Below are 26,443 nucleotides of genomic sequence, written 5' to 3' on the forward strand. Positions count from 1 at the left end.
TTTTTCTCTAAAAGTCAGCATTCCTGGGGCCAGCAAATGGCGTGATGGTTAAGGCAATGAATCCCACCTGGTGGACTCTGTGGTTAGAGTCCCAGACTGGTGGAAACATCCTTGGTGTTGTGCGTATACATCCAGGGTCCCAGGAAGAGAATAGAGAGGATTATGGCTGTCTCCCCAGGAAGTGATTTTTTACTTTCTGTCTGTCTTCCTCTGGCAAGTGCACATATCCTATAACAAAATAGTTTTAAAAGATCAGACTTCCAAATCTTTTAATTTTTTCTATTGCTTTCTAGGGAGAGATTCAGATTTGCATTCTGAAACCATAAACAGTACTTACTTTTTTTAAGAGAGATTTTTACTGCAGGGCACATGCGCTTGCTGGAGAAACAGACAAAAGAGAGAAAGTGAGAAATCACTCTCCGGAGGGGTATAGCCATGCTGCCGTTTTTTCTCCTCCATTCTCCTCTTGAGATTTTGGGCACACACGCACACGTGCCCAGTGTGAGTATCAGGCTGTTGGGTCCAGAACTCAAACTGCAGTTGACCATGTGAGAGTCCAGCATCTCCCTTGCTTTTACTTTTTAAGTTTTAAAATTTTTAATTTAATTTTATTTTTTGAGAGGTTTTTGCTATAGGGCGCGTGCACTCACCAAAAAGACAGAGAGAGACAGAAGGACAGAAAGCAAGAAATCATCCCCCAAGGGGGATGGCCATGCCGCATTCCCATCTCCTCTTGGGATCTTGGGCACGCATGCACACGTGTCTGGCGTGAGTTTAAGCCACTGGGTCTGGGACTCGAACCGCAGTCTACTACATGGGAGTCCAGCAACATAGACATTACACCAACTGCTGGTCCCGTGTTTTACTTTTTAATAACACTTAATAATTAGTGGTCTATAAAATATAACAATTTCTTATAGTTTTTGGTTGTTTTTAAATTTTCTTTTGACTTTTATACATTTATTTCTTCAATGAGAGAGAGGCACATCCAAGAGGATCCTCACACCACATCACCCCACCCGTCTCAGCTGACGTGGGTCATAGGCATATGACCAACATGCCCAGTTAGGTCCTGGGACATAAACCCAGGGCTTTTCTCATAACCTGTCAGGTTATTTCTGTATCACCATCTGACCCCTGTTGTTTAATTCTTTGTTTGTTTGTTTTGTTTTGTTTTGTTTTGTTTTGTTTTTTGCCATAGAGCTTGTGCACTATCCAGAGAGAAACAGAGAGACACATATCTGGTGTATTTTACAACCCACCATGCCCAGGACTTGAATCACTCAGTCAGTGATGTGAGATCCAGCTACATTAACCACTACACCAGTGGCTAGCCCTCTTATGCTAGTAACTAAAAAGTAGTTTGGGACTATTTTAAATATATGACATACTTAAAGGTGTAAGATTAATAAAAATAAAATTCTATATATTAAATCTTTAACAACATCTTTGTTAGGCTGGGGCTATAAGAAAATCCCCTCTATACATATACCATGTATCTGTATTTTTTCCATTTTACATACCTATAGAATTCAGATAAGGTAAGAATCAGAATGTTGTTACCTAGGTACCCTGGCTGCTGGGTTACTTCTGCAAAACATTCTTTTGCCTATGGTTGAGTATATATGTAATACGTACTTCTTGGTTTATAGAAGAATAGATAGAAACTAATACTAAATTATTCAGTGATAGAAAGATAATCCTGAGACTATATTTTCAAGAAGAAAGAAGAATATATGTGTAAAAGTCTTCAATAAAAGAAGAATAGCTAAAAATGGTATTTATAGCATTTAAGAAAGAGGTATTTGTGTTAACTATGAGAATCATTGAAAAATGAGCAGAATCTCTGTTTATGCCCCATGAAATGTGTTATAGAAATGATTTTCAAATATTACACTTTGGAAATCATCCAAAACTGATCAACTGTCTTTACACAGTTTTTCATTAGTTATTTGTTGGTTACTTTTGTTTGTTTTTTTGTTTACTAACAGTTAATAAACTTTCTAGTGTTGACTAATGAAGGGAATTTCTCATGATACACCTCTAATTTTCTAATGACTTATGCCAAGCTGTGTGCCAGAATCATAATTAAGAATTGAGAAGAGACACAGATATTTGAGTCTAATGTTCTTTTTCTTTAGGAACAAGATCATGGTGTTGGACGAACAGGAACAGTGAATAGTGTTGGAAGTAATCAGTCTATTCCCAGTATGTCCATCAGTGCCAGTAGCCAAAGTAGTAGTGTTAACAGTCTTCCAGATGCCTCAGATGACAAGAGTGAGCTAGACATGATGGAGGGAGACCATACAGTGATGTCTAACAGTTCCGTCATCCATTTGAAACCTGTAAGTATTTGGATTTCAGTGAAAAAAATTTTACCTTTTGTAAATGATTTTCTTCACTTGATTAGTTTAAGCAAAGAAGAATTTCTTTGAAGTTTCATAACTTTGGAACATTTTTTTAACATGGCCAGTAGTCTTTGTCAAGTATTAATCTTTTATCTGTATTAGGAGAAACAATGTTTGGAGAATTAAAAAAGTGTAACTATTTAAAAATCTTAGCAGGGACACCAGCAGATGGCATAATGATTTTGTCACTGGACTCCCACGTGGCTTGAAACACAGACCCAGTGGCTTAAAACACACCAGGAACATGCATTTGTGCACCAAAAATCCCAAGAGGAGAATGAAGGAGAAGGAATTCCAGCATGGCCTTCCCCGGGAGGGTGTGGGGGGTTTCTCATTTTCTGTCTCTCTGGTGAGCGCATGCTCTGTATACCAAAAGTCTCTATTAAAAAAAAAGCAATGAGAACCAGCAGTTAGCGTAATGGCTATGTTGCTGGACTCCCACGAAGTCAACCGCGGTTTGTGTCCTGGACCTGGTGGCTTAAAACTCACGCCGGGTGCGTGTGCGTGCATGCCCAAGATCCCGAGAGGAGAATGGAGGAGGAGAAGGGATTGCGGCGTGACCATCCCCCCAGGGGGTGATTTCTCGCTTTCTGTCTCTATGTCTCTCTCTGTCTGTCTGGCAAGTGCACATGCCCTATAGCGAAAACCTCTCCAAAAAATAAACAACCAAAAAAAAAACTACCTTAGCAGGAAAAAGTACAGAATGCTATGTAATTTATTTTTTGGAGTTACTTCTTAGAAAGTGAAATATTAAATATTGTGAAAGATACACATGAAATTCATGATTATGGGGAACCAGCAGTTAGCATAATGGCTATGTCGCTGGACTCCCACGTAGTCGACCACGGTTCGCGTCCTGGACCTGGTGGCTTAAAACTCATGCCGGGCGCATGTGCGCATGTGCCCAAGATCCCGAGAGGAGAATGGAGGAGAAGGGATTGCGGCATGACCATCCCCTCTGGGGGATGATTTCTCGCTTTCTGTCTCTATGTCTCTCTCTGTCTGTCTGGCAAGCGCACGCGCCCTATAGCAAAAACCTCTCAAAAAAAAAAAAAAGAAATTCATGATTATGGATTCCTTCAATAAATGAGAGAAAAGGTTGAGATAGGTAACGATGAAAAGTGACTTAATTATCCATAATTGATATATCTTTAAATTGACAGCAAATATAATTTTTTAAATTATAATTTCTATATTTAAGAAATGCGGGTGCTTTTTACATTATTCTTTGCATTTTTTAGTACAGAATTTAAATTTTTCTCAAAAATATTAGAAAGTCAGGTAACTCCTCTTAGCAATTAGTAAGAATGCTTTCTTTTAGGGACCAGCAGTTAGCGTAATGGCTATGTTGCTGGACTCCCACGTAGTCGACCGCGGTTCGAGTCCCGGACCCGGTGGCTTAAACTCACGCCGGGCACGTGTGCGTGCATGCCCAAGATCCCGATAGGAGAATGGAGGAGAAGGGATTGCGGTGTGGCCACCCCCCCTGGGGGGTGATTTCCTGCTTTCTGTCTCTCTGTCTCTCTCCGTCTGTCTGGCGAGCGCACACGCCCTATAGCAAAAACCTCTCAAAAAAAAAAAAAAAAGAATGCTTTCTTTTAAACTTGACAGTTTGCATATTACTTAAGTTAATAGGCATAGTGGCTAAAATGTACAAATAACTAAAATGTACATTAACAGATGAATGGATAAACAGATTGTGATACATACATCCAGTGGGATAATATTCAGGTATATAAAGGAATGAAGTTCTGATATATGCTGTAATATGAATGACTCTCAAAAACATGCTAAGTGATATAAGCCAGATGCAGAAAGACAAATATAATTAAATACACAAAATATCTAAAATAGACAAATCTATAGCTACAGAAAGTAGATTAGAGATTAGTGGAACTGGCCAGAAAGTAAAATGGGAAGTTATTGCTAATGGATACAGAGTTTATATTTGGGGAGATAAAAAAGCTTTGGAAATAATAGCGGCACACAATTGCAAATATATTTAATACCACTTAAAATACTTAAGATGGCAGATTTTTTGTTTTATATAATGCCCTGCCCATGCCTCCTCCATTCTTCTACATAAAGACTTTAACACACAAGCTATTAGATATGGTTCAGGTAAGTCATGGTATTATTCTAAGCAAAATCATGTTTACTTTTTATATTAGGCATGGGAATCAAATCATAAAAGAAGATAATGACCAGAATTAGTTGGTTGTTACTTAACTGACTTCCTCTTCAGTTAGTAAACTGAGGTATGCAAAGAAAGATACTAGTTCTTTGATTTCTTTTTTTTTCTTTTCTTTTTCTTTTTCTTTTTTTTTTTTTTTTTGACAATCTTATGCAGGAACTGCCAAAGTTTTAGTGTTTAATAATTAGTAGCACAACTGACCAAGGCCTGAAATGTGAAGATAACATGTTCAAGACACTGGGGGTAGTCACTCTTTAAACTCATATGGTTAAGAACGCACACTTAGAATATAAAACCTGTCTACACGTAGAGGTTAGCTCAGAAAGCCAGCTGGTCTCCTCTTGGTGTTCCAGATTTTGGTGTTAATTATTAGCAACCTTCAACTCTCTGTGTGGCAGGTATCTTGTTTTCACCTTCTAGCTCTTCCACGCCAGCCTGTCATGAGGTCGGCGATGTTTTTCTGCAGATCATCAATGCGACTACTCATATCATCAATTCTTCCAATGATCTGGTTGGACATGGTCTGAAATTTATCTTGCATCTGTTGCAAGAGAGTCTGCACCACAGAGGTCAGGTCCTGCATGATCTTGGGGTCAGTCTTGGCCATCTCCCCGGTGCCCAGCTTGGCGGTGGTTGCTCCTTTTTTTTTTTTTTTTTTTTGAGAAATTTTTGCTATAGGATATAACCCAGAGAGACAAAGACAGAAAGTGAGAAATCACCCTCCAGGGGGATGTCCACACTGCAATTCCTTTTCTTCCGTTCTCTCAGGATTTTGGGCACACATGCACATGGCCCAGCATGAATTTTAAGCCACCGGGTCCAGGACTCAAACTATGACTGACTGTTTGGGAGTCCAGTGTTATAACCATTATGTCATCTGCTGGTTCCCTAGTTATTCAATTTCTTAAAACTATTTTTTGCTTATGTATTTTGGATAAAGGACAGAAGTATTTAGTTTTATACTACATTGCTTCTTAAACTAGAGTCTTTGATTAATTTTTTATTGCTGTTATTTAGAATAGTGGCTAAAATTTTTTTTTTTTTTTTTTTTTGTTAGAATAGTGGCTACATTTTTTTTCATATTTTTATTATTAACTTTATTTACCCATTTATTTCAATTTGACCAGAGTGAGACAGAATGAGAGAGTGAGAGAAAGTGAGAAAGCAAGCCATCAGGTTCAGGATTCGAACCTCAGTTGGCCATGTTGGAGTCTAGCCTTAGTCACCCTTAACCACCACACCACCTGCCGGCCCCTGGCTACATTTTTTTTAAATCAATTTGTTTTAAGGTTATGTTAATGCTTTCAGTTTTGCCTATAATGAGTAGGATATAAATTGAACCATAGACATTTCCTTTTCTTGAATCTATGTGATATTTTTCACACTGGGGAAATAATTTCTTCTAATTCTATTTATGTTGAAAATAAAATGTCATCTTTCTTGTTGTTCTTATTGGTGGGTTTTTTTGTTTGTTTTAGGTTTTTGCCATAGTGTGTGTACACATGCCGGAGAGAGAAAGAGAGAAGAAAAGTGAGAAATCATCCCCCAGGGGTGATGGCCATGCCACAGTCTTTCTTCTTCTTTCTCCTCTTGGGATTTTGTGCATGTGCCCCATGTGATTTTCAAGCCACTGGGTCTGGGGACTTGAACTGCAGTCCAGCACGTGGGAGTCAAGCACCTTAACTACCACACTACCTGCTGGCCCCATCGTTGTTTCTTTTTAACATTACACATTTCTAAGATTTATTGATCACGTTTTTAAACTTTAATTTCCTTGTAGGTTGAAACAAACTGCGTTTGTACACCTTACATAATATTTTTTTTCTTTGCCTAGGAGGAAGAAAATTACAGAGAAGAGGGAGAGCCTAGAACAAGAGCATCAGATCCACAATCTCCTCCCCAAGTATCTCGTCACAAATCACACTATCGTAATCGAGAACACTTTGCTACAATACGGACAGCATCACTGGTATGTACTTTTCCTGAATTAGAGAGAAACATTTTTCATGGGGGCCCTTGGCATTATAGATTTAAGTATAACTATATCTTATTTAATATTTGGGCTTTATTTTATAAAGTATTCATTCAGCATTTGAATACTTGATATGAGGAAAAATACTATGCAAAGCATTTTGAGAAATGTTAAATTAATATCTTTAAGTGACCAACAGATAGTGTAGTGGTTAAGTCACTGGACTCCCACGTGGTCAACCATGGTTCAAGTCCCATACCCGAAGGCTTGAAACTCATGCTGGGCATGTGTATATGCGTGCCCAAAATCTCGAGAGGGGATTGCAGCATGGCATCCCCCAGGGTATGATTTCTCACTGTATCTCTGACTAGTGCATGTGCCCTGTGGCAAGATTCTCTTAAAAAAAAAAAAATGAAGGGACAGGCAGGTAGCATGGTAGTTAAGGCTGCTGGACTCCCACATGACTGACCACAGTTCAAGTCCTGGACCTGGCAGCTTGCTTTCTCACTTTCTTTCTCTCTCACTCTCTCGCTTTGTCCCTCTCTGGTCAAATTAAAAAAAAAAAAAAAAAAACATAAATCAAAATTATTATTTAAAAATTGAGTTTATATATGTTTTTCTTTATGGCCATTGTTTTTTTATGCCCTAACAAATATTTGCCTACCCCAAGGTAATGAGGATTAAGTGTTTGCTGTTTCTGTCTTATGGTTCTAGGTTTTATGTTTTAGGTCAAATAATCCTTCTCAAGTTAATTTTGTATATGGAGTAAGTGATATTTTTTACTATACAGAGAATCAGTTGTTTTGGCAGGATTTGTTAAAGTCACTTGCCTTTCCTCTGAATTAACTTGACTTTTTTTTTTTTTTAAAGAATTATTTTATTTAACTTTATTTATCATTATTATTATTATTATTATTTTCCAATTTGATCAGAGAGAGACAGAGAGAGAGAGAGGAAGTGAGAAAGCAAGCTACCAGGTCCGACTTGAACCGTGGTCGGCCATGTGGGAGTCCAGCGCCCTTAACCACCATGCCACTTGCCGGCCCCAGCTTGATTTTTTTTTGAGAGAGAGAATTTTTGCTATAGTGCATGTTTACTCACCAGAGAGACAGAGAAACAAAATCACCCTACAGGGGTGATGGCCATGCCACAGTCCCCTCTTCTCCAGTCTTCTCTTGGGATTTTGGGCAAGCACACACACGTGCACTTCGTGGGAATTTCAAGCCGCCAGGTGTGGGACTCAAACTGTGGTCAGCCATGTGGGAGTGTAGCAACATAACCACTATACCATCTGCTGGTCCCTAACTTGACTCTGATAGAAAATCAGTTGAACATGTGTGGATCTGTTTCTAGTTTTATTCAGTTCTCTTGATTTCTTAAGCATATCTGTCACTAATAACACATTGTTTTGATTACTGTTCTTCAACCTTTTTTTCCCCTCAAGATTGTTTTGACTAGGAGCCAGCAAGTGGCTTGGTAGTTAAGACACTAGATTCCATATGGCTGACCACAATTCGAGTCCCAGATCTGGCAGCTTGAAAATCACACTGAGTGGGTGAATAGCCTGCATGCCAAAAGTCCCAAGAGGAGACAGGAGGAGATGGGATTGCTGCATGACTATCCCCCAGGGGATATTTTTTCACTCTCCCTCTCTCTGTCTCTCTCTGGCAAGCACCTACACCCTATGACAAAAAGAGAGTGTGAGAGAAATTATATTAGCTGTTCTACGTTATTTGCATTTTCATATACATTTTAGAACTAGTTTGTCTATTTTTTAAAAGATAGGCTAGAAATTTAATTGGAAGCTCCTAAAATTGAGATTTCTTACACTAATTACTTAGTGAATAGTAAAATGGTCTAAAATGCTTTCACAGAAAAATGTTTGGCTTTCTTTTCTTCTTTTCTTTTCATTGTTTGTATGTCTAGGTAACAAGGCAAATGCAAGAACATGAGCAGGACTCTGAGCTCAGAGAACAGATGTCTGGCTATAAGCGAATGAGAAGGCAGCATCAAAAGCAACTAATGACATTAGAAAATAAACTAAAGGCTGAGATGGATGAACACCGCCTCAGATTAGACAAAGATCTTGAAACTCAGCGTAATAATTTTGCTGCAGAAATGGAGAAACTTATCAAGAAACACCAGGCTGCTATGGAAAAAGAGGTGGCTGGTTCAGTTTATTTAATTTGCTTGTTTTACCTTGTGACCGTCTCAATTAACCAATCTGACATTTTTATGTTAGGATATGTGTTTCCAGGATCCAAGTATGCTGATGGGAGAGAGGGAGAAGCATTTATGTAACTCATGTAAGGCTTTCTGTAAATTCATAACAGATAATCACAAAAAGATGGCCTCTGAATTTTTCTTACTAATTTTGTGCATTCATTTAAAACAATTTTTTAAATTATTTACTTATTGGAGAAATTCATCATGTAGTTATTGTGATAACCAACCAAATTGTGAACATAAATACCAGCGTGTTTTAACATTAATTACTAAGTAAATCTGGGAACAAATAGACATAGAATCTTTTCCTGATAGTTTATAGTATCATAGTTGGTAATACTCTCTCCCATTCTAAACTTTTGTTACCCTGATTATCTGAGAATTTCCTAGCTATTGATGATTTTGGTCTCAAAAAAATTACTTATGATTCTCTGAATTTTGGGAAGCCTTTCTTAGGTTTATAGCAATACTTCTAGTTTTTGCTATAGGGCAAGTGCAAGAAAGAGAGAGAGAAAATGAGAAATCACCCCCTAGCAGGGATGCCCATACAACAGTCCCCCTGCTCCATTCTCCTCTTGGGGTTTTGGGCACACACTCACATGTATCTGGTAGGATTTTGAACCCATCGGATCTGGTACTTGACCTGTGAAGTCAACCGTGTGGGATCCAGCTGCCTTAACCTCCATGCCACCTGCCTATAACATTTTTTATAGCATAGTTTAATTGAAATTATTATAATATAATGAAATAATGGCAGTTAAAAATTATGAGAGGCTCAAGGGCTAGCAAGTGGCATGGCAGTTAAGGCAGTGGACTCCTACATGGCTGACCTTCGTTTAAATCCCGAGCACAGTGGCTTGAAAATCACACCAGGTGCGTGTGCCATTGAGCCCAAATCCTGAGAGGAAAACAGAGAATGGATTGCAGCCTGGCCATTCCCCCGGGGGTGATTTCTCACCTTCCTTCTCTCTATCTCTGGCGAGTGCACATACCCTATAATAAAAACTATAAATAAAATGGAACCAGCAGTTGGCATAATGGCTATGTCACTGGATTCCCATATAGTTGGCTGCAGTTCAAGTCCCAGACCTGGTGGCTTAAACTCACACCCAGTGCATGCGCACCCAAGATCCCAGGAGGAGAATGGAGGAGAAGGGATTGTGGCATGGCCATTCCCCCTGGGGGAGGATTTCTTGCTTTTTGTCTCTCTGGCAAGTGCACATGCCTTTTAGCAGAAACCTCTCCAAAAAATAAAAAACTACAGTAAAATAAAAATGAACAAATTATGAGAGGCTCAAATTGATATAGCCTATTTGATTATTTGCAGATAATTATCATTATTATACTGTATTAAAAAGGTGTATTTTGGGATCCAGCAGTTGGCATAATGGCTATGTCGCTGGACTCCCATGTAGTCAACTGCAGTTCAAGTCCTGGACCCAGTGGCTTAAACTCACACCGGACGCATGTGCGTGCATGCCCAAGATCCTGAGTGGAGAATGGAGGAGAAAGGATTATGGAGTGGCCATCCTCCCCTGGGGGTGATTTCTCGCTTTCTGTCTCTCTGTCTCTCTCTGTCTTCCTGGAGAGCGTACATGCCCTATAGCAAAAAAAGGCACCCTATAGCAAAAACCTCTCAAAAAAAAAAAAAAGAAAAGACCTGAGAGAAGAATGGAGAAGAAGGGATTGCGGGTCATGTGGCCATCCCCATGGGGGATGATTTTTCGTTTTCTGTGTCTCTGTTTTCTGTCTTTCTGGCGAGCGCACACATTCTATAGCAAAAACCTCTCAAAAAAAAAAAAAGTGTATTTTTTTAGGGTTCTTATTGCATGGAACCTCTTCTTTTTTTTCTTTTCTTTTTTTTTAAATTTGCTAGAGTACACATTTTCTTGCCAGAGAGAGACAAGGAAAGTGAGTAAGCATCCTCTAAGGGGGATGGTTACACCACAATCCTTTCTCCTCTATTTCTCCCTCTGTTTAGGATTTTGAGCGCATATGTGCATATACCTGGCATATTTCTCAAGCCACCTATCTGGGACTCACTTTGCAGTGAGGGGGATCAAACTGCCTTAACTACCACACCACAGGCTGTCCCTCTGCTGACGCTTTTTTGTTTTGTCTTAAGAATTGTTTTATTTAACTTTATTTATTTATTTCAATTTGACCAGAGAGGAACAGAGTGGGAGAGGAGAGAGACAGAAAGTAAGAAAGCAAGCTACTAGGTCTGGAACTCCAGGACTTGAACTGCATTCGGCCATGTGAGAGTCCAGTGCCCTTAACCACTACACCACCTGCCGGCCTCATGTTTTTGGTGTCCCATCAGTTTCTTTTTTATTGTTGTGTGGTTTTTTGTTGTTTTTTTTTTTGTTGTTGTTTTTTGTTTGCCATAGGGGATGTATTCTCACTGGAGAGAGAGAAAGTGAGAAATCACCCCACCCTCCCAAAAGGGGTAGGCCAAACCTCAATCCTTCCCCTTCTGTTCTCCACTTGGGATTTCGAGCATGCATGCACAGGTACCTATCATGATTTTCAAGCCACCAGGTCTGGGACTTAAACCATGGTCAGCCTTGTGGGAGTCTAGCACCTTAACCACCTGCGACCCGATGCCATGCCTCCTGTTTCCTTTTATTTTGATGATCATGTTTGTTAAGTAGAATGAAAGATTCTCAATAAAAGTCCAATATTTCATCAAAATATGTCTTGGTAGTCTACACACATTAAATACCTACCCTGTTCTCCCTTTTCTACCCTCTAAATAAAACCACTCTCGTAGTTGGAGGAAATTTGGCAAAAGAATGAATGATATAAATAAATAATTGATTTTGAAATAATTTGATTAATCAGTATTGAGGTATTTATAATCCCGTTGGTGTTGGGTAGTATTTCTTTTTTTTTAGAGGTTTTCGCTATAGGGCATGTGCACTCACCAGATAGACAGAGAGAGACAGACAGACAGAAAGCGAGAAATCACCCTCCAGGGGAAATGGCCACGCCGCAATCCCTTCTCCTCCATTCTCCTCTCGGGATCTTGGGTACATACGCACACGCACCCAGCGTGAGTTTTTTTAAGCCACTGGGTCCGGGATGCGAACCACGGTCGACTACATGGGAGTCCAGCGACATAGCCATTATGCTAACTGCTGGTCCCAGTGTTGGGTAGTATTTTTAATAGCTTGAGAAAATATAGATACTAACATATTCGGGAAAGTAGTTCATGAAACAGGATGTATAGTATGATTATAAACTTGTTTTAAAATATATATGTGGATGTATGTGTGTGTATAAATCCATACATATTTGTGTGTACACATATATATACACATACACACAATGTATGTGTGTATTTATATATACATACACATGTATGTATGTATTTACCAAAATTGGTATCTTTGGGTGCTAAAATCAGTTATCATAGAAGATTTTTTTTGTTTTTTTCTCTGTATTTTTAAAATATTCTGCAGTGAATACATATTATGTATATAATCTGAAGTATAATAGTATGATACTTATATTATTTATCATTCTCATAGTACTTAATATATAAATTAGAGATGAAAGTTTAATTTAAGACTGAACATATTCTATTATTTGATATATATTACTCTAGGTAAAGATTATGGTTTTATTACACTTGAGGATAAATATGTATTTTGTTTTTTTGGGGGGTGGAAGGGTTATACTTTGAACTGAAAACAAAAAAGATGAAAAACATTTTGATCCCTTAAGAGATCAACCTTCTAAATATTATTTTCACTTTACTACTTCTCCAGAGTCCAAAAAAGAGTGTTAAATAACACTTGTTAATAATTTGGTTAGGTCTTTGATTTTATAACGCTTCTACTGATATTTTTGTTCTATAAAAAAAAATGTATTCTTTGTGATGTATATTAAACTGCTGCTTTGAATCTGTCTGATTAACTAATTTAATTCATTTTTAAATTTCATGTAGGCTAAAGTGATGGCTAATGAGGAAAAAAAATTTCAGCAACATATTCAGGCCCAACAGAAAAAAGAACTGAATAGTTTTTTGGAGTCCCAGAAAAGAGAATATAAACTTCGAAAAGAGCAGCTTAAGGAGGTACTTAATTTATAAAAATTTTCAAGCCAGTTACCTGCTTATTTATCTTATCTATGGTGATCACCTGATGGAACTAGTACAATAAATTTTTCTTTTGTTTATGGCCACTAAATATATCAGTTTAAAAGAAGGCACCTAAGTGGGACCAGCAGTTAGCGTAATGGCTCTGTTGCTGGACTCCCATGTAGTTGACCACAATTCAAGTCCTGGACCCGGTCACTTAAACTCACACCAGGCGCGTGTGCGTGCATGCCCAAGATCTCGAGAGGAAAATGGAGGAAAAGGGATTGCGACGTGGCCATCCCCCCAGGGGATTTCTCGCTTTCTATCTCTCTGTCTCCCTCTGTCTTTCTGACGAGTGCACACACCCTGTAGCAAGAAAACCTCCTTTCTCCCCCCTCTCTGGTCAAAATAAAATAAATAAATAAACTTTAAAAAAAAAAAAAAAACCTCCCCTTTCTAAGTATTTTTTTTAAGAATTATTTTATTTAATTTTATTTGTTCATTCATTTATTTTAATTTGACCAGAGAGAGAGAGAGACAGAGAGAAGGAAAGTAAGAAAGCAAACCACCAGACCTGGGACTCAAACCGTGGTCAGCCACATGGGAGTGTTCAGTGTCTTAACTACTGCACTACCTGCTTGCCCTGCTTTATAATTTTAAAGTGACTTATTCATTAGAAACAGAAATAGGGGGCTGACAGGTGGCATGGTGACTAAAGGCACTAGATTCCCACATGGCCACCCCAGTTCAAGTCCTCAACTTGGTAGCTTGCTTTCTCATTTTTCCTTTCTCTGTCTCTGTGTGGTCGAACTAAAAAACAATAACAATAAATAGATTTGATAAATAAATAATTGTTTTTTTTTTTAAAAAAAAAGAGAGACAAAAGAAAATGAACAGAAATAAATACATTTGAGCCATATGAGAAAAACACACATTTCTGGGGCCAGCCAGATGGCATGTTGGTTGAGGCAAATGACTTCTACATGGTTGACTGCATGGTCAGAGTCCTGGACCCGGAGACTTAGAAAACATGACAGACACATGTGCATGGGTGCCCCAAATCCTAAGAGAGTGAAGGAGAAGGGATTGGCATGGGCATACCCCCCTGGGGTTGCTTTCTCACTTCCTTTCCTTCTGTGTCATTTCGGTGAGTGTATACATTCTATAGCAAACTAAAAAAAAAGAAAAATTTACACACACGTTTCTTTATGTTTTGAAATTTGCTATAGGATGTATGCACTTGTGTGGGGAGGGGAGAAAGCATCCGCGGGGAGGGGAGAAAGCATCCGCAGGGAGGATGACCACACCTTCTCCATTCTTCAAGCCACAGGGTCTGGGACTCAAACAGCACAGTCGACCATGAGGGATCTAGCCACCTTACCCACCACACCACTGGCTGGCCCCACATTTTTTTAATAGGAGAATATACTGATTATTTCTTTTTTCTTTGTTTTTTTGGAGAGGTTTTTGCTATACGGCATGTGCACTCACCAGAAAGACAGAGAGAGACAGACAGAAAGTGAGAAATCACCCCCCAGGGGGGATGGCCACGCCACAATCCCTTCTCCTCCATTCTCCTCTTGGGATCTTGAGCATGCACGCATACGTGCCCGGCGTGAGTTTAAGCCACTGGGTCTGGGACTCGAACTGCAGTCGACTATAGGGGAGTCCAGTGACATAGCCATTACACTAACTACTGGTCTCCTGATTATTTCTTTATGACTACATAGTTTCATATTTATTTGCCCTTTTTTGCTACTCTTTGGACTTCTTTTAAATGTGAATTTAAGGCTGGGCACAGTGATATGGGCCTGTAATCTTAGCTGCTTGGTGATGCTAAGGCTGGAGGAACTCAAGGATAGCCTGGGTGACATAGTCAGACCTGTGTAAAGAAAAAGAGCTGGTCATGGTGGTATATTTGTGTAGTCCCAGCTGGGAGGCTAAAGTAGCAGGATCGCAACAGAAGACCTTGTCTTTTTATCTTTGACTGGTTGATTGATAGGAAGACAGGTAGACTAGATTGCTCAGAGCATCATATTTAAATATGTAGGTAGGGGCCAGCAGGTGGCGTAATGGTTAAGGTGCTAGACTTCCACACAGCCAACTCTGTTTTGATTCTCGGACCTCGTAGCATAAAACTCAATGCCAGGAATGACTGTGTGTGTATCCAAAATCCCAAGAGGAGAATAGAAAAAGGATTGTGGCATGGCCATACCCCCAGGAGATAATTTCTCACTTTTTCTCTGTCTCTCCAGAGAGTGCACATGCCATATAGCAAAAATATCTCTTAAAATACACACCTGCTGGCATGATGGTTAAGGGTGCTAGACTCCCACATGGCCAACCACAGTTCGAGTCCCAGACCTGGCAGTCTGCTTTTTCACTTTCCTTCGCTCTCTCTCTCTGTCCCTCTCTGGTCAAATGAAAATAAATAAATAAAGTTAAATAAAATAATTCTTTAAAAATATATACATATTATATATACACACATATATACACACTCACACACAAAACACACACACACACACGTATTGATAAAGAAAACTACCTTAAGATATACTTCATTATTATTTTTACAAAGGGGTGGAAGGATTTAGTCTAAAGAAAGCCTGAATTATGGGGCCAGCAGGTGGTATGGTGGTTAAGGGCGTAGGACTCCTATATGGCCAAGCATGGTTCAAGTCCCGGACCTGTTAGATTGCTTTCTCTCTCTCTTTCTCTCTCTCTCTCTCTCTCTTTCTCTCTCTGTCCTTCTCTGGTCAGTTTTTTGAAAGAAAGAGAGAGAGAGAGATTAGCTTGGAAATATATTAGTATTAATTAATAGGTTTTTGGGAAAGTCATGCCGTAATTTTCTATGTAGAAATGCATTATAACTTTCCTAGCATCCTTGGGTTTGCCTCATTGATTTAGTTTTTTCTTCTTACCCCAAATAAACACATTTTCATAGAGGTAGTTTGTGTGATAATTTTTTTTTTAATGGAGATTTTCGCTATAGGGTGTATGTGCGCACTGGAGACACAGGAAAAGATTGAGAGAGAGAGAAAGTGATAAATCACTTCCCAGGGGGATGGCCATGCTGTAATCCCTGCAGCATGGCAATTCCCCCAGGAGGTGATTTCTAACTTTCTGTCTCTCTGTCTGTCTCTGTCTTTCTCGCAAGCGCACGCCCCCGATAGCAAAAGCCTCTCCAAAAAATGAAAAAAGCTTAGCATCAAGAAATTTAAAGGGGGGGGGGGGACCAGCAGATGCCATAATGGTTACATCACTGGACTCCCATGTAGTCAACCACAGTTCTTCAAGTACCAGACCCGCTTAAAACTCAGGCCAGGGAACGTGTACATGCATGCCCAAAATCCCAAGAGGAGAATAGAGGAGAAGGGATTGTGACAAGACCATCCTCCTGGGGGTGATTTCTCACTTTCTGTCCTCTGGCAAGCGGGCACACTCTATAGCAAAAATCTCTCTTAAAAAAACAGAAGAAGAATTTCAAGGGAGAAAAAAATGAATATCAAGGAACTGGTTGATGGTATAGTGTTAAAATGTGAAGTTCTGCATGTCTGACCTACATGGGAATGTTCCAGTTCATGTGAGACCCTAAGTATTCTGGCACCAACATGCCCATTGATCCAGATCTGGCTGAAGCTGGGGGTAGATCACAATGTCAAAAACTTATTGAGAGTGCTGCCTCTGTCTCTGTTTTTTTTTTTTTTTTTTTTTTCTCTCTCTTTCATGGGAGAAATAAACTCTGAAAGGAAAAAGAATGTCGAAAGTCAAGAAGTGAGATGTTAACTGTATTTTAGTCCTATTTTAATTAACATGTGATTTTTACCTAAAGCAATGCCTTCTGTCTCTTCTTCAGAAAGTTTTCAAGGATGTGTTGCTTTTTTGTTCGTTGCTTTTGCTTTTGGTTTTTGCCATTAGGCTCATGCATTCCCAGAGACATAAAGAGGGAAAATGAGAAATTACTCCCTAAGTGGGGATTGCCATGCCTCAATCTCTTCTTCCTTCTCTTGCGATTTGGGGCATACATGCACACAACATGTGCCTGGCATAATTTTCACACCACTGGGTTTGGGGCTCAAACTGCAGTTGGCCATGTGGGAGTCCAGAGCCTTAACCACCCCATCACCATCTGGCCCTATGTTGTTTTGAAGCTAGGAACTATCAGAAATGTAGCTAGCAAAGGTAAAAAGTATATGTGTTTTATCATGTAAATATCTCTTTTTCCTGTTGTATTTCATGGATAACTCAAAAAAGAAGAAAATAATACATTCTCATAGTCATTTCCTTGCCTGAGCATGAGTGAGGAAATACAATTTAGTACCTGTACTTAAATTTACCAGCACCAAATAACACATTCATGTAGTTAATTTTTATAGGTTTTGAACTGAACTACTTTTTACATTGCCAGGAGCTGAATGAAAACCAGAGCACTCCAAAAAAAGAAAAGCAGGAGTGGCTTTCAAAGCAAAAAGAAAACATACAGCATTTCCAAGCAGAAGAAGAAGCTAATCTTCTTCGACGTCAGAGACAATACCTAGAGCTGGAATGCCGTCGCTTTAAGAGAAGAATGTTACTTGGGCGTCATAACTTGGAGCAGGACCTTGTCAGGGAGGTACGTTTGAATGATGAATAAAGTTTTTAAATCTCTATTAAACAGAAGCATTCCAGTCTCAGGACTTATAATTCCCTCTGCCTGAATCACTGTTCCTCAGATATATACATGGCTTACTTTCTCCTTGGTTTTTTTTTTTTAATTATTTTATCTAGCTTTATTTGTTTATTTGTTTGTTTGTTTATTTTATTTGACCAGAGAGGGGCAGAGTGAGAGAGTGAGAGAGCACACATGAGAGAGGAAAGTGAGAAAGCAAGCTACCAGGTCCGGGACTCAAACCATGGTCAACCACGTGGGAGTCCAGCGCCTCTAACCACCACGCCACCTGCCAGCCCCACTTTCTCCTTTCTTTATGTCTGTACTCAAATATCTCCTCCTCAGAAATGTTTTCTCATACTACCACATTGTTCTTTCTTCTTTAAGTGCTCTTCATTGCAGTCCTCTCTTATATACACAGGCACACGATTTTTGGGGGGGTGGGGGGGTGTGAGGATCTGTCATACTAGAATAGAAGTTGCCTAAAATCCGATTTATGCAGTTGTTTATATCCCCAGTGTCTGACCCATATAAGCAGTCATTCAACAAATATTTTCTAAATAATTGGTGAATGAAAGAAATACTAATGTTTAAGTATGAGGAAATTAATTTTTCCTTCATTGACCCCAAATGGATGGCATGAGGTATGGTTTTGTCTTCATATCATTGTTATTAATTGGGCAGATGTTATAAAACTCTTTAATTTTATTACTATTATTATTTAATATTTCCCCAAAAAAAGAACCCGAGAGGAGAATGGAGAAGGGATTTGCAGTAGTGTGGCCATCCCCCTGGGGGATGATTTTTCGCTTTCTGTGTCTCTGTTTTCTGTCTTTCTGGCGAACACACACACACTATAGCAAAAACCTCTCAAAAAAAAAAAGTGTATTTTTTTAGGGTTCTTCTTACCTGAAACCTCTTCTTTCTTTCCTTTTTTTTACAGCATGTGCACTCACCAAAAGAGAGGAAGGGAAAGTGAGATAGCATACTGGGAAAATGACCATGCTACAATTCCTTCTCCTCTATTCTCTTTTCAGGATTTTAGACATGTGCACACATGCTCCTGGTGTGTTTTGTACCTGTCGGTTCCAGGACTTGAACTCAGTCAGCCATGTGGGATCCAGCTACCTTAACCACCACTACCTACTTTTAAAATGTAATACACACAAGACCAACAGATAGTGTGATGGCTATGTCATTGGACTCTCATGCAGTCAACCATGGTTAAAGTCTCAGACCTGGTGGCTTAAACTCATGCCGGGCGCATGTGCGTGCATGTGTGTAGGTCTAAGATCCTAAGAGGAGAATGGAGGAGAAGGGATTGTAGCATGGCCATCCCCCCCAGGGGATGATTTCTCACTTTCTATCTGTCTCTCTGTCTTTCTGGGGAGCTTGTGCACCCTATAGCAAAAACTTTTCCAAAAAAAAAAAAAAATTTATGCATACATGCCTTTTATCTATCAGATTCAGTTCTAGAACTGTACCATACGAAAATAATACCTGACTATATGATGCATCATGTATAGATATTTATTGAAACTTGTTTATAAACGAAAAAATATGGACAGCTTAAATGTCCAGACACAGAAGAGTGATCAAAAAATTATCATATCTTGGGGGACAAGCAGTTAGCGTAATGACTACGTTGCTGGACTCCCATGTAGTCGACTGCGATTTGCGTCCTAGACCCTGTGGCTTAAAACTCACGCCAGGCACATGTGTGTGTGTGTCCAAGATCCCGAGAGGAGAATGGAGGAGAAGGGATTGTGGTGTGGCCATCCCCCCTCGGGGGTGATTTCTCGCTTTCTGTCTCTGTCTGGCGAGCACATGCGCCCTATAGCAAAAACCTCTTCAAAGGAAAAAATTATTGTATCTCAAAATATATCTTACAATGGAACTTGAAATGCACTGATCTGGATATATGTGCATTATATTATTGTTAAGTGAAGAAAGCAAATATTTGTTTATAATGTATTCTAGTACTCAAAGTGTCTTTTTTTTTTAAATTTATTCATTTATTTTAAAATTTTGACCAGAGAGAGACATACATAGAGAGAAAGAGAAAAGGTGAGAAAGCAAGCCACCAGATCCAGGACTTGAACCATGGTTGGCCATGTGGAAGTATCCAGCGCCTTAACCATCATGCCACCTGCTGGTTCCCCCTCAGTGTTTTGTTTGTTTGTTTGTTTGTTTGTTTTAAGAATTATCTTATTTAACTTTGTTTATTTTCATTCAACCAGAGAGGGACAGAGTGAGTGAGTGAGAGAGAGAGAGAAAGCAAGCCACCAGGTCTAGGACTCGAACTGCAGTCAGCCATGTGGAAGTCCAGTGCCTTTAACCACCTTGCCACCTGCCTACCCCTTAGTATACTCAGTTCTTTTTTTTTTTTTTTTGGAGAGGTTTTTGCTGTAGGGCGCGTGTGCTCTCCAGACAGAGAGACAGAGAGAGACAAAAAGCGAGAAATCATCCCCCAGGGAGGATGACCAACCGCAATCCCTTCTCCTCCATTCTCCTCTCGGGATCTTGGGCATGCACGCACACGCGCCCAGCGTGAATTTAAGCCACTGGGTCCGAAACTCGAACCACAGTCGACTACGTGGGAGTCCAGCGACATACACTATGCCATTACACTAACTGCTAGTCCCAGTACTCAGTTCTTAAAACTGGTTTCATATAATAGATATGTCACAGGAAGTATGGGAAAGGTTGAGAAACATATACAAGTATAATCTTTTGCAGGGCAGGTTTGTGGATCAAACTGGGCAAGGTTGACTTTCATATTATGTATGTATGTATTTTCTGTTTTTAAAGAAAATAACTTAGTAAAAACATATTTATTGAGCATCATGTGCTAGGTATTATTCTGAAAACTTTCCATTTATGAACTCATTCCATCTTCACGTTAAATCTGTGATGTAGCTGTATTATCTTTATTTGAGAGGTGATGTAACTGAAGCCCAGAGAGTTTAGCCCAAGGACTCACTGCATAAGTAGCAGCTCCAGAATTTAGAATGTAGTCAGTCTGGCTTTAGAGTCCATGTCTTAATCACTACACTAAACAAAGAAGACTACATGTGATAGAATTGAATAGTGTACTCTAGAAAGATTGAAAGGATGACTTAGGAGCCCTCTTAAAATACAAAATTAGGAAACAAAGAAAAGGATGTTAAGTCTCTTAAGGTAAATTGGATAATGTCTTAAGTTTATGCTGATAGAATAGTGTAAATAAGGAGCCAAGTATAGTGGCACATGCCTGTAGTCTCAGTTACTTGAGAGGTGGAGGCAGGAAGCTTAATAGGGATTACAAATTCAAGGCCATCATGGGCAATATGAGATCTTATCTCTTAAAAAAAATAACAACAACAGAGGCCAACAGGTGGTGTGGTGGCTAAGGCACTGGACTTTCACATGGTCAACTGTGGTTTGAGTCCTGGACTTCGTGGCTTGAAAATCATTCCAGGCATGTGTGTGTATATGCGCAGAAACCCAGGAAGAGAAGGGATTGTGGCATGGCCATCTGTCGTAGGGGGTGATTTATCATTTTTCATTTCACTGTCTCTCTTCTCTCCAGCAATTGCCCACACCCTATCACAAAAACTTGGGGGGGGGTGTGAATAAGTAGTAAGTGAATACATAAAAATAAGTCATAGAACCCTAATATTATATTGTAGCCATTATTCAATCAGAGAGTTAATTGCATCGCATCTGTTTCCTAGTTATTCCATTTTTTACAATTTTTTCTGGCATTGTGCAATAATAAATTATACTTTTGTCTTTTGTGTTATGGATTAGGAATTAAATAAAAGACAAACTCAGAAGGATTTGGAGCACGCCATGCTACTGCGACAGCATGAATCCATGCAGGAACTGGAGTTCCGCCACCTCAACACAATTCAGAAGATGCGCTGTGAGTTGATCAGATTGCAGCATCAAACTGAACTCACTAACCAGCTGGAATATAATAAGCGAAGAGAAAGAGAACTAAGGCGAAAGCATGTCATGGAAGTTCGACAACAACCTAAGAGTTTGAAGGTACCTTTAACTTAAGCTTCTTGGGGAGGGAAAAAAATAAAAAGGCAGGAAAATGTCTGATCATAAAGAAATAGAGTAAACTTTTTTTTTCTTATTTTTCAAAGAATTCTTTATTTATTTTTATTTATTATTTTTTAATTTGCTATAGGGTGTGTTGTGTTCTCAAGAAAGCAAGAGAGAAAGTTAAAAATGAGAAAGCAAAAAAGCAAGCCACCAGATCTGGGGCTCAAACTTCAGTTAGCCATGTGAGAGTCCAGTGCCTTAATCACCACGCCACCTGGTGGCCATTTTTCTTCTCATTTTTAACATCTTTAGTTGGCTTTAATGTGGAGTAGCTGTCACTGAAGATTGTTGCTTATGTATTTCTTTTTTTTTCCCGCAAAGAATTATTTTATTTAACTTTGTTTATTTATTTATTTATTTATTTTAATTTGAACAGAGAGAGACAGAGTGAGAAATAGAAAGAGGGAGAAAGAGAAAGTGAGAACGCAAGTCATCAGGTCCAGGACTTGAACTGCAGTTGACTGTGGAAGTCCAACGTCTTAATCACCACACTGCCTGCCAACCCTGCTAATGTATTTCTTGTCATAATACAAAATTTTGAAAAATCCTCAAAACTTTTAATTGTGGGATGTGCTAATAAATAAGAATCAATCTCTTTTTTTTTTTTTCCCCATTTAATTTTATTTATTTATTTATTTTAATTTGACCAGAGAGGGATAGAGTGTGTGGGGAGGTGAGGAAACAAGCTGCCCAATCTGGGACCTGAACCTTTATCAGCCATATGGGAGTCCAGTGCCCTCAAGCAGCACATCACCTGCTGGCCCCAGAATCAATCTTCTTTTAAATGTGCCCAAATGTTTGATTCTGATACAGTTTTTTTTTTCTTTTTTTAAAATTAATTCAATGTATTTATTTTAATTTGATCAGAGAGGTATAGAATGAATGAGAGAGAGTGAGAGAGATGGAAAGTGAGAAAGCAAGCTACCAGGTCCAGGACTTGAACCGTGGTTGGCCATGTGGTAGTCTAGCACCGTTAGCCACCATGCCACCTGCTGGCCCTTGATTCTGATACAGTTTTCTACATGTCAGTTTGCTAACGTATTGGCTTCTCTTTGTTCTAAGTAATACAGTTTTGCAGTCTTAATTTGTTCTAAGTGTGATTCATACATGATTTAAAAATATAAAGGTGCCTTATAAAGAAAAAGGTTTCAGGGGGCCAGCAGGTGCACTCACACATTCCTGGCATGAGTTTCAAGCTGCTGGATCTGGGACTCGAACCATGGTCAACTACATGGAAGTCCAGTGATGTAACCACCATGTCATCTGCTGGTCCCGACTCTAAAAATTTAGGAAAGAGAAAAGATGTGTTGGGGATTAGTAGGTGGCATGGTGGTTAAGGTGCTGGATGGATACTCTCACATGGCTGACCATGGTTCGTGTCCCGGACCTGGTGTCTTGCTTTCTCATTTTCCATCTCTCTCTCTGTGTCTCTCTCTCTCTGGTCAAATTTTTTAAAAAAAATGAATGAGTGAATGAATGAATAAAATTAAATAAAATTTTTTTTAAAAAAGGGAAAAAGAAAAAGTTTGAAGGCATAGAGGTGTAGGCAGGTATGTCTCACATGACCACCTAAACTTTCCAGTTCCGAACACAGTGACTTGAAAAACATGCCAGGTGCATGTGTGTTTGTGCCCGAAATCCTGAGAGAAGAATGAAGAAGGGATTATGGCATGGCCATCTCCCCAGGGGTGATTTCTCTCTCTCTCTCCCTGTCTGAAACACATGCACTGCATACCAAAAACTAAAAATAAAGAAGAGAGGTTTCCTTCTTTTTCCTTGTTCTTCTGATAGCTAGTCCACCACCCTCCACGAAAATCAACCAGAGTTTATAGTTCTGTGAAATTTCCAAGTTTGAGACCAACAGATGACGTCATAATGGTTATGTCACAGGACTCCCACATAGTGGGCTGCAGTTTGATTCCCAAACCTGGTGCCAGGTATGGGGCCAGCAAGTGGCGTAGTGGTTAAAGGTGCTGGACTCCCACATGACCGACTGCAGTTCAAGTCCCGGACCTGGCAGCTTGCTTTCTCACCTTTTCTCTCTCTCTTTCTCTCTCTGGTCAAATTAAAATAAATCAATAAAGTTAAATAAAATAATTCTTTAAAAAACAAACAAACAAAAAACTCATGTTAGGTGCATGTGCGGGCATGCCCAAAATCCCTAGAAGAGACTGGAGGAGAAGGGATTGTAGTGTGGTCATCCCCCCTGGGAGATGATTTCTTGCTTTCTGTCCCTCTCTGGCAAGCACATGTGCCCTATAGCAAAAATCCCTCTTAAAAAATAAAAGAAAAGAAATTTCGAAGTTTTATAAATTGTAATATTTGAAGAATGAGAGTCAAATGAATCTTAAACAAAAAACTACACACCATGTAGACTCATCAGCAATAGTAACCAATTAACCTATATATGTCTGTACATTTTGGGGAGAAAGGAGTGAGAAAGCACCCCACATGGGAGATGGTCATGCTGCAATTCTCCATTATGATTTTGGACACGGACTCAAACACATTATACATGTTTTTCAAACTTCAAGGGCCAGGACCTGAGCTGCACAGTCTGCCATGTGGGACCTAGCCATCTTAACCACACCATGCCACAGGCTGGCTTAAACTTTTATTTTGTATCTAGTAAGGGCCATATCCCAATAGGAATAAGTATTTCCTACTTAAAACCTCTTCTTCCTTCCATCCTACTCGCAAGATCTTTTTAATATATTGGCTATTTAATCTGTAAAATTGTTACTGGTTTTACCCTGAATAACTGTGCTGGAGTAAAGTGAAATTCATTCACAGAAGGAAACTGTTGAAATCTAGAGGTTACAACACACCAAGGATATTCTCAATTCCCACCCAGCTCCATTCAAACTAACACCCTTGGGCCAGCCCCATAGCCTAATGGTTAAGGGAGCCACAGTCCACATGGTCAGCCACAGTTTGAATTCTGGCCGTGGTAGCTTGAAAAACAGGCCAGACGTGTGTGTACATGCCCCAAATACCAACAGAATAGAAAAATGGAGAAGTTATTGGGACATGACCACACCCTGCTGGGGGATACTTTCTGTCTCCTTCTGGTGAGTGCTTGTGCTTCCTGGCAATTAAAAAGGAAGAAAATAAGAGTGGGGTCAACTGGTGGCTTGGAGGTTAAGGTGGCTAAATCCTACGTGAGTGACTGAGCGGTTCGATTCCCAGACCCAGTGACTTGAAGCACACTAGGTATGTGGACCTACATTGCCCAAAATCCTGAGAGGAGAATGGAGGAGAAGGATTGTGGCTTGGCTATTGTCACAGAGGGATGATTTCTCACTTTATCTTTCTCTCTCCTTTTCCTCTCTCTCTCTTTTCTCCCCGCCACTGCTAAGTACATCTAAGTACATATGCACTATAGCAAACTTAAAAAAATTTTTTTTAATTAAAAGGAAAAAAAAAATGCCAGGTGCATATGTGTACCCCAAATCTCAAGAGAATGAAGGAGAAAGAATTACAGTGTGGCCTTCTCCCTAGGGGTGATTTCTCATTTTCTCTCCTTTTTCTCTCACTTGTGAGCACATATGGCCTATAGCAAACTGTTTAAAAAATAAAAAGAAAAAGAAAAAAGAAAAAGTTATCCTGAACATAATTTAGAAGCAAAGTTAAGATGCTTTACCAGGACCAGCAGATGGCGTAATGGCTATGTCACTGGACTCCCATGTAGTCGACCGAGGTTCAAGTCCCAGACCCAGTGGCTTAAACTCACACTAGGCACATGTGCAGGCATGCCCAATATCCTGAGAGGAGAATGGAGGAGAAGGGATTGTGGTGTGGCCATCCCCCTCTCCCCCCCGGGGGTGATTTCTCGCTTTCTGTCTCTGCTCTCTCTGTCTTTCTGGCGAGCGCACATACTATAGCAAAAAAACTCTCCAAATAAAAAAGATGGTTTACCTGTTTCATGCAACTCTGAATAAAATTTAACTTAGCTGTGTCTTCAAAATAGATAATATACACTATTTACAGAGTAGTTATGTTGACTCCCAATATAACCTTCCTTGGTCAATACTTAGGAAAACAGTTAATAATAATTTTTCAGATATCTTTTGTTTTTGCACTGGAAAGAATAATTTGACTGAATAGACAGTCTCCCACCAACAGATTTTTTTTTTTTTTTTAGAATTATTTTATTTTTTCTTTTTCTCTTTTCTTTCTTTCTTTCATTTATTTATTTATTTAAATTTGACCAGAGAGGGACAGAAAGAGAGGGAAAGTGAGAAAGCAAGCTGCCAGGTCCAGGACTCGAACTGTGGTCAGCCATTTGGGAATTCAGAGTCCTTAACCACCACATAACCTACTGGAACCCAGGATTTTTTTTTTTTTTTTTAAGAGAAATTTTTACTGTAGGGCATATTTGCTTACCAGAAAGATGGAGACAGAGAAAGTGAGAAATCACCCCCCGGGGGAATGGCCACACCACAGTCTCTTCATTCTCCTCCTGGGATTTTGGGCACACATATATTCGTGCCTGGCAAGTTTCAAGCCACTACGTGAGGGACTCGAACCATGTTCGACCATGTGGGAGTCCAGCTCCTTAATCAGTAGGCCATCTGCTGGCTCCCCACCACAGGATTTTTAAAACAACTTGAAATTCAAGTATGGTTTTAAAGCCATAGGTACAAACCAAACTGGAAGGTTATTTATTTTCTGTAATTGGGGCTGGCAAGTGGCATGGTGGTTTAGGTACTGAACTCCCATGTGGCCAAGCATGGTTCAAATCTTGGACCTGGCAGCTTGCTCTCTCACTTATTCTCTCTCTCTCTCCCCCTCCCTCCCTCCCTCCCTCTCC

The 26,443-nt window shown here is 39.5% G+C and overlaps 1 protein-coding gene and 1 pseudogene across 4 annotated transcripts in view; one reads left to right on the top strand and one right to left on the bottom strand.

The window, feature by feature from the left end:
* The window catches only part of TAOK1 (TAO kinase 1), a 191,186-nt gene that overhangs the window by 127,795 nt on the left and 36,948 nt on the right, over window positions 1-26,443 (top strand). For 3 of the 4 annotated variants that reach the window (XR_001369549.2, XM_006165471.3, XM_027767110.1), the window contains 6 exons: window positions 2,142-2,345; window positions 6,437-6,571; window positions 8,501-8,737; window positions 12,753-12,881; window positions 17,296-17,499; window positions 21,328-21,567. Coding sequence is in view for 3 of the 4 variants with exons in the window: in XM_006165471.3 (XP_006165533.1) it covers window positions 2,142-2,345; window positions 6,437-6,571; window positions 8,501-8,737; window positions 12,753-12,881; window positions 17,296-17,499; window positions 21,328-21,567 (1,149 nt within the window). In the remaining variant the exon portion in view is untranslated. Of the gene's footprint in view, window positions 1-1,756; window positions 1,778-2,141; window positions 2,346-6,436; window positions 6,572-8,500; window positions 8,738-12,752; window positions 12,882-17,295; window positions 17,500-21,327; window positions 21,568-26,443 lie in introns of those variants that run through there. The other variant, XM_027767111.1, reaches the window with a different exon arrangement.
* LOC102502942 (heat shock factor-binding protein 1 pseudogene) lies at window positions 4,886-5,235 on the bottom strand (annotated as a pseudogene).

Source organism: Tupaia chinensis, unplaced genomic scaffold (assembly GCF_000334495.1).
Source record: "Tupaia chinensis unplaced genomic scaffold, TupChi_1.0 Scaffold143921_1, whole genome shotgun sequence".
Taxonomy (NCBI): domain Eukaryota; kingdom Metazoa; phylum Chordata; class Mammalia; order Scandentia; family Tupaiidae; genus Tupaia; species Tupaia belangeri.